This window comes from Chinchilla lanigera, unplaced genomic scaffold (genome assembly GCF_000276665.1).
Source record: "Chinchilla lanigera isolate Chin_1 unplaced genomic scaffold, ChiLan1.0 scaffold00002, whole genome shotgun sequence".
Taxonomy (NCBI): domain Eukaryota; kingdom Metazoa; phylum Chordata; class Mammalia; order Rodentia; family Chinchillidae; genus Chinchilla; species Chinchilla lanigera.
In genome coordinates this window covers 58,753,611-58,768,126 of record NW_004955403.1, presented here as the reverse complement: position 1 = coordinate 58,768,126, position 14,516 = coordinate 58,753,611, and the positions used below count along the sequence as shown (strand labels likewise).

Below are 14,516 nucleotides of genomic sequence, written 5' to 3'. Positions count from 1 at the left end.
CTGTGCCAAGTATTTTGCAAACGCCAAGTCCTGCATACTTTGGGGGGTTCCAGGGTACGAACTAACCAGCCCGCGCCTCTGGGGAGCGACCGCCCGGCCGGAAGTCTCTCCCACAGCGCCTGAGGTCCGTGGGCGCCTTTCAGCTCCGCGGGCTCGGGCCCTGGTGCCGAGTGGGAGAAACAGCCCCTCGCGCGCTCACGTAGCTCCTCTAGGGCGTTCCCAGCCAGCTCTACGTAGGGCTCTACGCGTTAAAATCTGCGGATAACAGCCTCTGGGCTGGCTGTCCCGAGGGCGACGACGCCACCCTAGCCGCTGACAGGGCTGCCAGCAAACAGCAGCAGCTACCTCCCGAGGGCCGGGTCACAGGACAACCCCCTCGCGGCGCCCCGCGCTCCGGGCACTTACTGCGCTCGAGCGCACAGCGGCCAAGGAGACCGGATAGCAGCTCTCCTCGTGGCTCAGCGCCAGCCAATCAGCGCGGCCGAGGGCGGAGCTTCTCGGGGAGCCAGGGCGGCGGCGAGCGACTTCCGGCAATATTGCTTATGCGACGCGGTCTGTGTGCACCCAGGTCGTCGTGCGTCCGGTGGGGACCACAGGTGAGGACAGGGCCGCTGCGGTTCCAGGAGAGGAGGGAGCCGCGGTCGCGCCGGGTGGGGAGGGCCTCCGGCTGGGAAGGGGTGTCGGGCCCGCGCGAGGCGAGGGGGCTTCCGGAGGGGAGGCTCCCCCAGGCCACCCTGGCTGAGCCTGAGCCCCGACTCCGCCGCGTCCCCCTGTGCTCCGCTGGGCCCTCCGCGGGCCTCGGATCCTCCGCCTCCCTCTCGAGTCCCGCCCCCCAGGCGTCTGCAGCGAGGCCCAGGTTTCTTTTAGGGGTCTGCCCTTCCACGCCCTTGCCTGGGAGGTCTGCCACGGCGCGACCCCACTCCTCCAGGTCGTCAAGGGCCTGCCTGCCGCTTCTCTAGCGTCTTCCCTGCTGTTTTTCTCGCAGGTGACTCTTGAGGATTTTGCATCTTCCCCTCCTAGTGAGCGCATTTTGACCTTTCCAGTTCAGTTCCGTCTCCACCCCTGGACCTGTGCAGACCCATTTTGTGCTCAACTGGGGATCCAGAGAACCATCTTCTCCCTAAAGCGCTCTTCCTGCCAGGATCAAATCCTTCTCATACGACCTTTCTGAGAAAAACATGTTTTTCCATACTCTTTCCTGATACATTTCTCCCACTTCTGTGAAGTATCTGTAATTATCTCTCAAGCCTTTTTGGTGTAAATCCCATTTCTAATATTCAGCTCGCAGTTTGCAATTTTTGATGTCCTTTCTGGATCCTATGTGTCCACGTTTAGAAACCCTTTGACCCTAAATTATTTGTCTTTAAGTGTTTGGAAATACTGTAATATGTGTAGCTGTTGCTTGATATGCTCAGCATTTTTTATTTCTTACTTTTTGTTTTTGTCTTTTTGAGACAAGGTTTCACTATGCAGTTCAGGCTGGCCTTTAACTCGCTTTGTAGCCCAGACTGGCCTGGAACTCTCATAGATCCTCCTGCTTCAGCCTCCAGAGTGCTGGGATTACAGATGTGCACCACTACACCTCTCAGCATTTATTGTTTTTGAAAATGAATTTAATAACTGCTGTTAGGGGTCGGGGATACAGCTCAGCAGCAGGGCACCTGCCTAGCAAGCCCTAGGTTCTGAGTTTGATTGCCAGTTTAAAAAAGAAAGGAGCTGGGTATTTAGCTCAGTGGCACAGTGCCTGCCTGGCAAGCAAAAGGTTGTGAGTTTGATTCCCGCTGCAGAAAAAAAATAAAAAAGAAACGAACTTACAGTTTTGATTTCTGTCTTGTTTTTCTTGTTTTAGTGCTTTTATGTTTAGATTGATCATTACTTTAGAGATCATATTGGTAACATACAAGATTGTCATGATCTTCCCTTTTGAGAATGAAGGGAGAGGGAAGAGATAGGAACATAGAAAAGGAATTAGAATGTATTATGTCCGTCTACCAACCCCGCACAAAGAATGTGAATATTACGTACTGCAAATACATACTAATAAACTAAAATTTAAAAATAAAATCATACATACTAAAGAAAAAACCTTGAAAGCCTCTTTAAATTGCAACTTCCTTTTTTAAAAATTGAACCCAGTCTCACACATGCTAGGCCAGCACTCTACCACTAAATTACATCCTCAGACCTATTACTGTCTTTACGTAAATCTGCTTCTAGAGTCTGTCCCTTAGTTCATGATTATACAGATTATACTGTAAAATATAACCCTGTGATTCAAAGAACAAACTATAACAAATCTGTGAAATATACACATCTACACAGGAATAGAAACATCTGGGGTATGGGCCTATTCTATTTCCATGATCCATTTTTTACGTTGCACTCCTGCCAGTCATTAAAAAGAAAATCAAATACTTAGCCAAAATATTCAGACTGAGCTATATCATTTTCCACCAAGTTGTTAAAGTCAAAATGAATTACAGTATGTGTAGAGTTGCAAATATAAGTTGGTTATATTATTAGAAGTGCCATACTGGCTCTTTATTTTGCATGATGTTTTTAAGATTGATTTTTGAAGCCAAGAGATAAGTGTACTAAATGGGAAGTGGGCATTGTGTCTGTAAATTGACTGCAATATTTGTGTGTCATCAAGCTTTATCTGTTTATTTTTGGTACCAGGAATCCAACTCACAACCTCACACTTGCCAGGCAGGTGCTGTGCTGCTAGGCTATATCCCTGGCCCTGTTATCAAGGTTTAAAATAATTTGTTAGCCAAGGATGCAGTTTGCAAAAGACATAAGTAGTAAGTATCTGTTGTGTAAGATTTTTTTATTCTCTTCTGCCTATACTGTTGTACAGTCCCTATAAAATGGTCATTTTGCTAAACAACACTAATGCATTGCTCAGAAACGTTTATTCAGAGAATAGAATCCAAACATCTTTGATCTCAAAATTTTTCATGACCTGTGCTTGGTGATCTTTCCTACCAACCCCTGCTGACCCCCAAGAGTTCTCCATCTCTGCCCATCTGTTCTGCGTATTTTTCTCAAATTTGTCACATAAATTCTGGCCTTACACTCTTCACCCTTCTTAGCATATCTTCACCCACTTGGTCCTGAACTGTTGGTGTTCCTTGGGGTCTTTCTTTGGCCTGGGGCATACTCTGTGAAATTTTTTTCATTCCTTTGATTACTGTGAATGCTGATGTTTTTCCTGTATTACTCCTAGCCTCATTCTATGCCATGGGATCTATGCATTCATTCATTCATTCATTCCGTAAATAGAGTGGTAACTGGCGTTGTTCAAGGTAACTGGGGTACAGAGCTGGACAAGATGTTGTATTCTCTTGGAGGAGAACAAAGGCTAAAAACAGATGATTCCAGATGGCCCTTGTTGTGATGCAAACACTAGGTAATAGCAGAGATTGATGGGTTGGGATCCAGGCAGCAGAAGAGAGCATTTGCCCAGGGTGGTCAGGGAAGGCTTTGTGGGGATGGGGCTATTTAAATCTGCAGTGCTAGTCCTTCCCCCAAATAACTGACTTTTAATTTGGTCTGAGCTGGAGCTATACACTTGTAAGTTTAAAGATTTCCAGACTGTGATGTCAGTGCAGTTGAAAACCACTGACCAAGAGGAAGGGAGATATAGTCAGTGAGAAGAACTAGTATGTGAGGTCTATTTCTTATCAAATTGTAAGTAAGCTTCATGAGGATATAATATTTATGTATCTTTTTTGTTTTTCTCTTTTCGTTACTGGAGATTGTACTCAGTGCCTCATGCATGCAAGGCAAACACTACTACTGAGCTACATCCCTATTCCCTTCCTTTTTTTTCTTTTTTCTTTTATTTTTAGCAGTGTATCCCTAAGCTTTCCAGGATGGCCTTGAACTTGAAACCTTCCTGCCTCAGTCTCCCACGTAGCTAGGATTACAAGCACACATCACCATGCCCACTTTGTTGTACCATATTTATAGGTCATAATTTTCATAACTGGATTTTACTATATGAAACTTAATAGCACATCCAAAATGGAAATCAACATCTCCTATCCCTCACCCCTTGCACAAGCCCACTATACCTTCTGCAGTAGGAATTTGGATGTCTTCTATGACTTCTTCCCTGCAAGGCCCATCCCAGAGTGCTGTCTGCTCCACCTCCCAGGGTTTTTTTTGTTTTTTTTTTTTTTTTGTTTTCTGGTACTGGGAATGGAACTCACGACCTTGTGCTTGCCAGGCAGGCACTGTGCTGCTGAGCTAAATCCCCAGCCCCTCACCTCCCAGTGTTAATTTAGCCCCTCACTCTCCCTGAAGACCACTTTGTAGCCTCTAGTCCCTGTCTCCAGCCCTCTGTTTCCCTCAGTGCAAACCTGAGTTCCTTGTAAAGCTAAACTCTGATCAAATCACTTAACCTATAAGTCTCTTGGTCCCTTTACTGATCTCAGAATAGAGCCTGACTCCTCTGTCTTATCTGGCCATTATGTCTTCTCACTTCTGGCAATGGCCACTTCCTCTTGGTAAGCCCTACTCCAGGTGGCCTACCTGCTGGTGGTAAATATGAGTGCGTTCCCAGGTATGTTGCCCAGGACTTGTGGCAGTGAGTGTACTCTTTGAAACGATTCTGTGACTCTTGCTTGCTCTTTAGGCAGAAGCTTAGAGGTCAGCTCTGCTAAGCTGTCCTGACACATGCAATATTGAGCACTTACCCCATTTTATCACTTTGGCATGACCAAAGTACTATGTCATCAACACTGTCTCACCACCTGTTACTAGCCAACATTAATGATGAGCAGGTATCAGAATGTTAAGTAGGAAATTCTTTTAAATCAATGAACAAATGCTCTTAATGAAAGGAAAATTTTGTTACTTTTTACATACATATATTTTATTGTAAATTACCTTTTTTGCAGGAGAACCATGCCATTTCTGGGTCAGGACTGGAGATCTCCTGGGTGGAGTTGGATTAAAACTGAAGATGGCTGGAAAAGATGTGATTCCTGTAGTCAGGAGCTTGAAAGAGAGAACAGCCAGTGTACTGTCACTCATGACCTGTAAGTCACAGGCAGCAGAGCATGCCAGCCTGACATTATGGCCTACCTCTTCTTCATGTCCCTGCAGAGTTCCATAACTTATGGTTTTAGAATTGCCCACTAGAATGTGTGAAGTGACTTGCTTTGCTAGAAGGAGCCTGGTGGATTGCCTAATGCTCATGGATGCTCGTTTTTATTATTTAAAACACATAATCCTCACAGTAATCTGGGAGCTAGGAATTACGTTTAATCCCACAGTATAGCAGAGGAACACACAGTTTTGTCGACATATGTCAAGGACATAGTAATAGTGGCTTACGCAAGACAAAAGACCTAAAAGTGTAAGTCATTGTAGTGACATTTGTTGGTGACATTGTCAGGGGCTGAGTGACGTTCTGTCATGTTGCTCTGCTATCCTGAGAGTGCAGCTTCATCTGCAAGTTCTGAGGGGATGTGTCGCCCACCATATCTACATTCCAGCCAGGGACATAGGTGAAACACCATGAGCTACAAATTACACAAGAGTCTGCCTTCACTGCATTGGCTGGACCACTTGCCCCCAGGAGGCTGGTGTAGTGGTCTCTTTTATGTGTGGCCATGTGACTAGATAAAAACCTGAAGATTGCATGACCACAGAAGCAAGGCACTTCTAGTTCTTGTATTTGGAGTGGGCTTTTAAAGTTAGAGCAATGACCATAGTAAAAAATAGTGTAGGTGACGGAGATTCCATGTTAATGTACTTTTTTGTAATCCTCTGGATTGTGTAGTTATGGGTATACTCATAGATTTTACTGAATTTTTTTATTTGATATTTGCATTCTTAGCATTGCATGTTTTTCTGACGGAAGTTTAGCAGCTTTAGATCAGAGACTAGTTTTTGCAGTGTTGGAAGCAGAAATTAATGTTATATTTCAGTTATAGTAAAAATAACATACTATTTATTGAGAATGCTTTGACCTTTTTTTTTTGCCTTTCTGAGTTTTATTTAATATTGATGATGTAAAATTTGTTTGAGGTTGGTAATGCTGTTGGTATTGGGTAATTAATGTTACACAGTTTTAAATTTTCTACATGATTGTCAGAATCTGTGGGGAGGACTGTGGGCCACCCAAGACTGTAGCAGGTATCCAGTGCTTGCTTCCTCCTCAGGAGGACAAGTTGCTTAACTTTGAACCTAGAACTGATAAAAGAAATAAAATCATATGTAATCACCATTTTTATTTTCTGTTATTGGAAATTAAACCTAGGGCTAGGCAAGCACTCTGCCATTGAGTTACATCTCCAGACTTTCAAGTACCATTTTAAGTGGCTCAATAAAATAGCCCTATCTTGCTCCACATGTCTTTGAGAAACAGCACTTCTAGTTCTTGTATTTGGAGTGGGCTTTTAAAGTTAGAACAATGACCATAGTAAAAAATAGTGTAGGTGACGGAGATTCCATGTTAACGTACTTTTTTGTAAACATGCATGAAAATAGACCTTGAAAAGTATCATATTGTTTAGATTCTCTTCATTTTAGAATTGGAGAAATTACCCAGTTCATCCAGCCGCACATTCATTCAACATCATGTTACCGCCCAAGCCAGTGATGCTGCAGCAGATATTAAACCCTCTTCTGAATACTTAGTTCTTTATTGAAGCGGTATTACCCATTGGAACTTATGAAATGTCTTTCTGCAGAACATAGCATGACACACAGAGTTTACCTTGCACCCCTGTAAGTAAGGCTCCTTACTCATAAGATTTGGATGGCAGCAGGGAGTATAAATCATACTCATAAGATTTGTACAGGGGAGGAGAGGACAGCAAACCCAGGTCCAGTGGAAATGGCCAGCACTTGCCAGGCACTGACTGTATGCAGCTGGCAGAGGGTCAAGGAAAGCAAGAGGCCAACGCACTGACTGGACTGACTGGATGAACAGGAAGGAGAGCTCCAAGGACAAAGAGTGCTGTACTTGCTATGTAGTCGTTACTGGTCTTGAACCTGTGAGCCTTCTGCCTCAGCCTCCCAAGTACTGGAATTATAGCCATGCGCTACCTGTAGTTCATGTTGGACGACAGAGCTTGTCTTCAGGAGAGCTGTGAAGTCTTCTCTTCACTGTTTTGGCTGCCCCTCAGTGACCCTATCATCTGAAACCATGAGTTCAGGCATGCCAATCTTACCATCCTCTTAGTCCAGGTTTCCTGACAACTACCTCATCTGCTGACCTGATGTTTCCACTCTGTGAAAGTCTTCTTGTCTCTTTTTGCCAGCTACTAGTCCACGATCTGTTGTTTCAGAGGTGCTCTTCTCAGTATCCTACTTCCATTCCAGTCTTTTCCTTTTTTTGTTTTTTCTTTCTTTCCGGTACCAGGAATGGAACTCACGACCTTGCGCTTGCCAGGCAGGTGCTGTGCTGCAGAGCTAAATCCCCAGCCCCTCCAGTCTTCTTTTTAATATATGATTTACTGGTTTCCACCCTACATCAACCAGCACCTGAATAGTATCTTAGTCTCTTTCTCTCTCTTTTTTATTTGGTCCCAGAAATAGAACTCAGAACCTTGCACTTGCCAGGTAGGTGCTGTGTCACTTAGCAATATCCCTGGCCTTAGTCTCTTTCTCACTGCTGGGACAAAATACCTGACACTCACAAGTTAAAGGAGGAAAGCTCACAGTTTGTAGATATTTCAGTCCATAGTTAGCTGGCTCCAAGGCAAGGTGGCATGGCAGAGAGGAATAGTAGAGGAAAAAGAGTCCATGGCAGGGCAGGCAGGAGGCAGTGAGCCTGCCTTCATTTCCCTTTATATTCCATCCAGGCTACAAGCCTATTGGCTGGTGCCACTCATACCTGGGGTGGGGCTTTTCTCTTCAATAACACCATCACCCACAACTATGCTAAGCCAATCAGTGGACTAATCCAGTTGTTGCACCCATAATCCTGTATCATACGCCCATGATCCAGCCACTTCCAGAAAGCCCCACCTGTGTGTGCAGGAGGCTTTGGTGAGAGTGGGGGCATGTAGCTATAAGCCATAAGAAGCAACAGAAAGATTGCACCATCACATGCTGGGGGGCCCACTGACCTGCTCATTGGATACCCTGTTAATAAGATGCTTATTAGTTCACTCAGACAGATAACTTGGATACTTGTCCGTTTTCTGTGCTGTGTGGACCAACTGCTACCCTCTTCAGTGGGCATTGCCTCCTCCTCTTCCACTTTTTGTGGACTTTTGCTCCCTGCACACTTCACCAGGAAATCTGATGCCATCAGGCTCATTCTTAGAATTCAGTAGATTTAAAATTTTTTCCTTGGTTAACTATCCAGGACCTTCATTAATTTTTCCCAGATACATGGAGTGTTCTTCCCTCACAGTGACCCAGTCAGTGTGTTGCCCTCTGCCCTAAGACCTACCTAAGACAGAGCCAGTGGGTCTTTCCTGTGAGAATGCAAGGAAGGGAGCTGAATTCTCTGCTCGTGGGCCAGAAACAGATAGGCCTTAGTCCTACCCCAACCTGACTGGGTAAAGTATCTGCAGGAGCCATACCTAGACATGTCTCTAGTTTCATTGTTCCACATGATGCTATACTTGTTCATTCTACAGCATTTATTAAGCTTTTACTCTGTGCTGTCAGTGCCAGGATATGGACATAGAACAGACAAGAACCTATGTCTGATGGAGCTTGTGTTCTGGAGGGGGAGTAGGCAGGGACAAAGTGAGTTCCCTGTGGAATTTGTTGTTATTCTGGGAAACAAGAATGGGTGGTGGTATGTGAAGATCTGGAGTGTGGCTTCCCCTGAAGGCATCTGTGGAACAGAACCTTAGGCACAGAACTGAATGGACAGAGGGACAACTGAAGGCCAGGGAGTGAGTTCAGAGACCCTAAGGCAGGAGTATGACTGCCACATTCAAGGACAACAAGGATGTCCTTATTGTGGGTTGGGAGTCTGTTGCCGTGGAAAGGACCAGGCTTTCTCAGGGTGAGGTGAAAGGCAAGTTTTGAGCAGAGCAATGATGTGTTGTGTTAAAAATATTACCAAGAGGCAAGACAGAACATGGGTTAGTTTTGAGAGGCTGTTAGAGTGCCCCACATGAGAAACAATCATAGCTTGGAGAAGATGGAGGTTGTGGGATGGTGAGGGGTTCAAACCTGGTGATGGCAGTTTTTAGGGTTCGCTGGCAGTCCGGATACAGTTAATGCAGCCAAAGAGCCATGGAGGAGGATAGTGTTGACCTTTGACACTGGAAGGGTGGAATCCTATGAACTATAGTAGCATCTGAGTCCCTGTTTTTGCACATAGGGTCCATAGGTATTTGTCCTGGGAGCAGAATTACCAGGTCACAAGTGATGCCTCTCCATCCCTTTATATTGAGCTGGTATTAGGGTGTACTCCTAATACCATTATGTGTTCATCCTTTTTTTCCACTTTGCATTTCTTGGAAATTGTGCATATCAATTCATATCAATTTACCTCACTCGTATTGATGATATTTCATTATTTGGATGTAGCCTATTTACCTAAGCTTCCACTAATAGCATTTTGGTTGTGTCCTTTTCATTATTTCTTTTCTTTTCTTTTTTGACGTTTGGTACCAGGAATCGAACTCAAGGCCTCATGTTTACCAGGCAGATGCTGCATTGCTGAGCTATACCTCCAGCACTCTTTTCATTATTTCTGACACTGTAGCATCTGTGCTCTGTATGTCTGCCTTATTTTTTAATTACAAAAATTAAATTTTATTTTGAAGTTAATGGCAACAGTATGTGCCTTTCAAAAAACAAGCAAGAAATCCAGACACATATAAAGAATATTCTGATCATCGTCTTCCACTAAACCATCCCTTCCATTACTACACTGTTGAGGTAATTTTTAATAGCAGGGTATATTCCTTAACATTTTTATTCATGTTCATGGTAGAATTTTATATTTAAAGTTCTGGTTACTACATTATCTTCCAAAATCTTATACCAATTTATACTTTGAGTACTAGCATACAAAATTCCCATTACCTCCACTTCCTCCAAAATTCACTGTACAATTAGAGCAGATTCCACACTGCATGAGGCGTGGCTGCAGGTGGGAGCAGAGGTTGGAGTGCGTCACTGCACCCAGTGGTGCCCTGTGGCTGTGGCTGTGGCTACAGCTGCACTGTGGAAGAGCTCCTCTCATAAGCTTGTGGCCTGGCATTTTCTTCTCTTCCTGGGTAAAGTATATTCTCCTGGGGATTTTCTCCCAGAAAAAGCCAGTTTCATCACAGTTGAAAGCTTTTTTTTGAAACAGTTGAAAACTTGATGAGAGCAAATACCATTTCTCTGTGTCATCATTTTAAAGTGGTATATTAATTTTCAGCATTCCCTTTATCACCACTGGCTGCTTCACCATGCCTACTTACACAAAGAACCCCAGTTCTTGCTTTAAAATTGTGAAACCATCCCTTACTGGCATGAAATGTTTCACTGTTATCCCTCATTGATGGATTGTCCTTTACGAGATCTGCATTTATAGCCCTAGCTTTTTCACAAATTATAGACTCAGACTGTAACCAGCCATCTGCCTTTCATTTATCCATACTAATAATAGCCTTTCTACCTCATCTAACACTAAACCTTTTCTCTGTGGAGATGGTGGTGAGATCCAATGCTACTCTCATATTTTTCCACAGTTTCCTTCTTTTTTAACTGTAATTGCTTTCTTTTACCCTCACTTCCTTTGTTAGCTTTTTTCCTAGCTTTTCGGGGGCTATCTTAATAGCATAATCATAGCGATTATGTAAAGCACTGACCAAAATCACATCTACAGAAATGCATCTGGGCTCCAACTGATATTTACATACACTTAGATACCCTTTTCTGGCACCATGAATCTGTTTACAACTGCACAAGCAGCTGGTATTCAGGTCATAACTCAAGGCTTTGTTCCTAAGTTAAACCTAAAATTTTGGGTGTAACCTGTCTTGGTTACTTTTCTCTTGTTGCTGTGACAAAATACCTGATGCCCAAAATTAAGGAAGGAAAGGTCCCTTTACCTCACAGTTTGTGAAGGTTTCAGTCCATATTCGGCTGGCTCCAAGGCCAGGGTGGCACATGGCAGAGGGCAACAGTTCATGGCGGCAGAAGACCACAAAAGCAACTAGAGCAAAAAGGGAGGAGCAGGCAGCAGAGCGCAAGACTCTTTCCCTCCCTTATATTGTGTGCAGGCTACCTGCCTCAGCTCAGGTGTAGCACACACCTGTAGTCCCAGCATTGGACCATGAGTCAATCAAAACCTCTACAAGCCCACCCCATGAGTACCTGAGGCTTTGGGTGAACATCTAGACACAAACCATAACATAACCCAAGTTGTTTGTATGTGAGGCAAGTCTAACTCATGGTTCCACTGTATACAGATGTTTAGGTATTGTTGACAGTCTTGTCTTTGTCACTCTTTATTTATTTATTTATTTATTTTTGTATGTGTGTTTTTCAGAAGGGTCTCACTATGCGGTTCATCCTCACCTCGAGCGCACTTTGTAGTCCAGGCTGGTCTTGAACTCGCAATGATCCTCCTGCCTCAGCCTCCCGAGTGCTGGGATTACACGCATGCACCACCATGCCCGGCTTTGTCATTACTTTAATTCATTTTAGTCTTTGACAGTTTGGAAGCAGGAAAACATAAGTTTTATGTCTTTGTTTATTAGTAAGAATCTTGAAGGATTCTTTTTAAAGAAATTATATTTATAGTCAGTTCCCATTTCCAAAAAAAAAAAAAAAATTAACTGAATAGTTTATTTACAAAATACTAGAATGGTTGCTGTGTGTATTTTACATCCTGAAGGAGATCAGTATTCTAGTTAATGTTTCCTAATTATATTATCTATAATTTTAAATGCATTTTTAGGTTCTTTGTCTAAAAGTGTTTCTCTGCTTTGTTACATTCGTTCCAACTGTGTGTTAATTGTGGGTTGGTGGGTAGCTTATGGTGCCACCCAGCTTTCAGGTCTCCTTTGCTTTGGTAGAGTTGTATCTCTCTGAGCTCTATTCTGCCCTCATTTCCACTCCCACATCCTTCTTCTTGGCTTCCACAGACAGGCCTGAAACAGGTGGCCTGCACACTGTCTCACTGGTGTAGCAGGTGCCAGTCCTGGACTTCTATTTGAGCTGCTTGTGAAATGGGTTCCCCTTCTGATATGTTGCGTATTGTGATGATGAAGACGGAGGTGTTCCAAGGCACCCATAGAAAGTTAGCTGGAGGGCTAGGTTCCCGTATCTTTTTTAACCCTAACCCCAGTGGGCCTAGGCTCTCTTCCTTCTATAAGTAGGTTCCCTTTGTGTATACACCAGTTTGGATTCAGTTTTTCTCACCTCAAAGTATTCTAACTGATGTGTACATCTCAAATTGAGTTTAGGTTATCTGCTGGACCTCCAAAGTCTGACTCAACTACATTTGTATCCCTATTTCTATGCTTTCTTTATTGGTTCTCTGGGTATCTTAAGAATATTACTGACATTGCATGTACCAGGTTTTGATGATTTAAATACAGTATTCCCACCAAACAAGGACCTTTCCTAACTCATCGTTGAGCTCTTGCACCCCTGCATTGCCTCTTGAGCCAGTAGGAACTTGGGGTTCTGATCTGGATGAACTCAAATGCTCATTGAGAGTGGTGGAGTCTGAGACAGACCAAAGACTATTGTAATTAGTTTGGTTTTGATTGTTGACTAATTTATTTTTCAAAAGTAGAGGGCTGGATTATTTTTTTGTGTTAAATTATTGTTTGTTTGATGCTGTTCTTAGACATCATCTACCAGGGTGGGCTGTTAGAGCAAGCATCCCTTTTGCAGAGCAGGTGGCTAAGACTGTGCATAAATGTAGATGAAAGCTGTATATGTTATATCAATTGCTTAATGTAAAATAAAATACATATTTCAGTTTAAAAGTGTTTTGAGGGATGGCAGTTGAAAGGCCTTAAAAATTTCTAGTGTCCCAGACAGCTCAGGTGGTATTCTGTTTGGGCTACACCTCTCAGGCACACAGGCTGCCATCTACTCCCAGTGTGATAGTTGGCCAGGTGTGAGTACCAGGTTGGTTCACCTTGACCTCCTACTGAGTTTAGCACCCATCACTGGATTTGGCGTGTAACAGTTATGCTGTAATTTTAATGGCAGTTTCTACTGCTTTCCTTTCCTCTGGAATTCTTTTGTAGGAAAGAACTCTGTTTCCCTTGTGTATGTATTTATATCAAACCCAATGGCTTGACTCATCAGAATCTTATGCCTTCCAGCTGGGGAGGCCAGAAGTCCAAAGTCAGAGCCGATAGGGTTTGGTCTTTCCTGGAGGCTGAAGGATCTTTTGTCCTGAGCCACCTCTGACCTCTCTGCTGGTGTGTGCAGCCACTCTGATTTCTGCCTCCGCTGTCTCTTGCCTGTCCCCATGCAGAGCAGCCCCCTCGTCTGGAGCCCTCCAATACTTTGGTTTGAGACCATGGGAATCCAGGGTAGGCTCACTTCTAGATCCTCCTATAAGTTAACAATCTTTTTTTAAATAGGATCACACTCAGAACTAAAGGGGCCATATTCAACCCACTGTAGTAACAAATATAACTTGTTTTATTCCATTCACAGAATTCTGACTTGAAGAAGTTGGCTAGACATATGTTTTAGTTACCCTGCCATGTCAAACCATAGGAATGATAAAAAGATATATTTATCCTAAATACTGTACTGCAGGTTGCATTTGGTGTCCCATATGTTGAATCCCCACCTTCCACTATTTGGAGATGGGGCCTTTTAGGAGGTGGTTAAGACTGTGAGTTGAAAGGGTGAGACCTGATCTGTTAGGATTGTGTCCTTACAGGAGAGGAAGAGACGGGTGAGTGTGCAGAGGAAAGCCATCTGAGAGCATGGGGAGAAGGACACCTCTGAAAGCCCAAGATGGGCTTTGAGAAGAATCAGCCCTTGACACATTGATTTGAAACTCATTGTCTCCAGTTCGATGAACGAACAAATGTCCGCCAGGCTCTCCAGCCCATAACTGGAGAAAGGCACAGCTCTCCCTGGGATGCATGGCAGTGAAGGGATCTGTGGCCTACACTCAGGCAGAGATGTCTAGAGTCCAGGTGCAATGTGCATAGTACAGTGGCATGTCTACCTGCTTCCCTGGAGCAGGACTGAGTACAGTCAGGACATGTTAAACTAGCCTGTGTGGGATTCAAGAGCAGAGGGAGCAGGAAGGAGGAGGTAACAATGAGACTGGCTATAGCCAGTCTGTTGCAGGATGACCCTCCAGCCCACGTCAGAGCAGAGTGACCTGCTTAATTCCTTGTCTTTTGTAGACAGTTTAAGAAATACAGGAATTGGCATATTTTTGGAATTGTAAAATTAGCAACTAGATCAAATAAAAATAGAAATGGTAAAAGTCTAGCTAATTCAGAAGTGGGGTTGGCAAGGGAGACTTTTAACTTTATACTTACTTGTTTTTTTATTATATTCAAATATACTTTCATAATTATTAAAAATTAAATCATCCACAA

At 43.7% G+C, this 14,516-nt stretch overlaps 1 protein-coding gene across 2 annotated transcripts in view; it reads left to right on the top strand.

Moving 5' to 3' along the window:
• The first annotated feature begins 489 nt into the window (after positions 1 to 489).
• The window catches only part of Fbxo25 (F-box protein 25), a 43,432-nt gene continuing 29,405 nt past the window's right edge, over positions 490 to 14,516 (top strand). For both annotated transcript variants that reach the window (XM_005373865.2, XM_005373864.2), the window contains exons 1-2: positions 490 to 596; positions 4,908 to 5,048. In XM_005373865.2, coding sequence (XP_005373922.1) covers positions 4,915 to 5,048 — 134 coding nt within the window. In that variant the 5' untranslated portion in view covers positions 490 to 596; positions 4,908 to 4,914. The remainder of the gene's footprint in view (positions 597 to 4,907; positions 5,049 to 14,516) is intronic.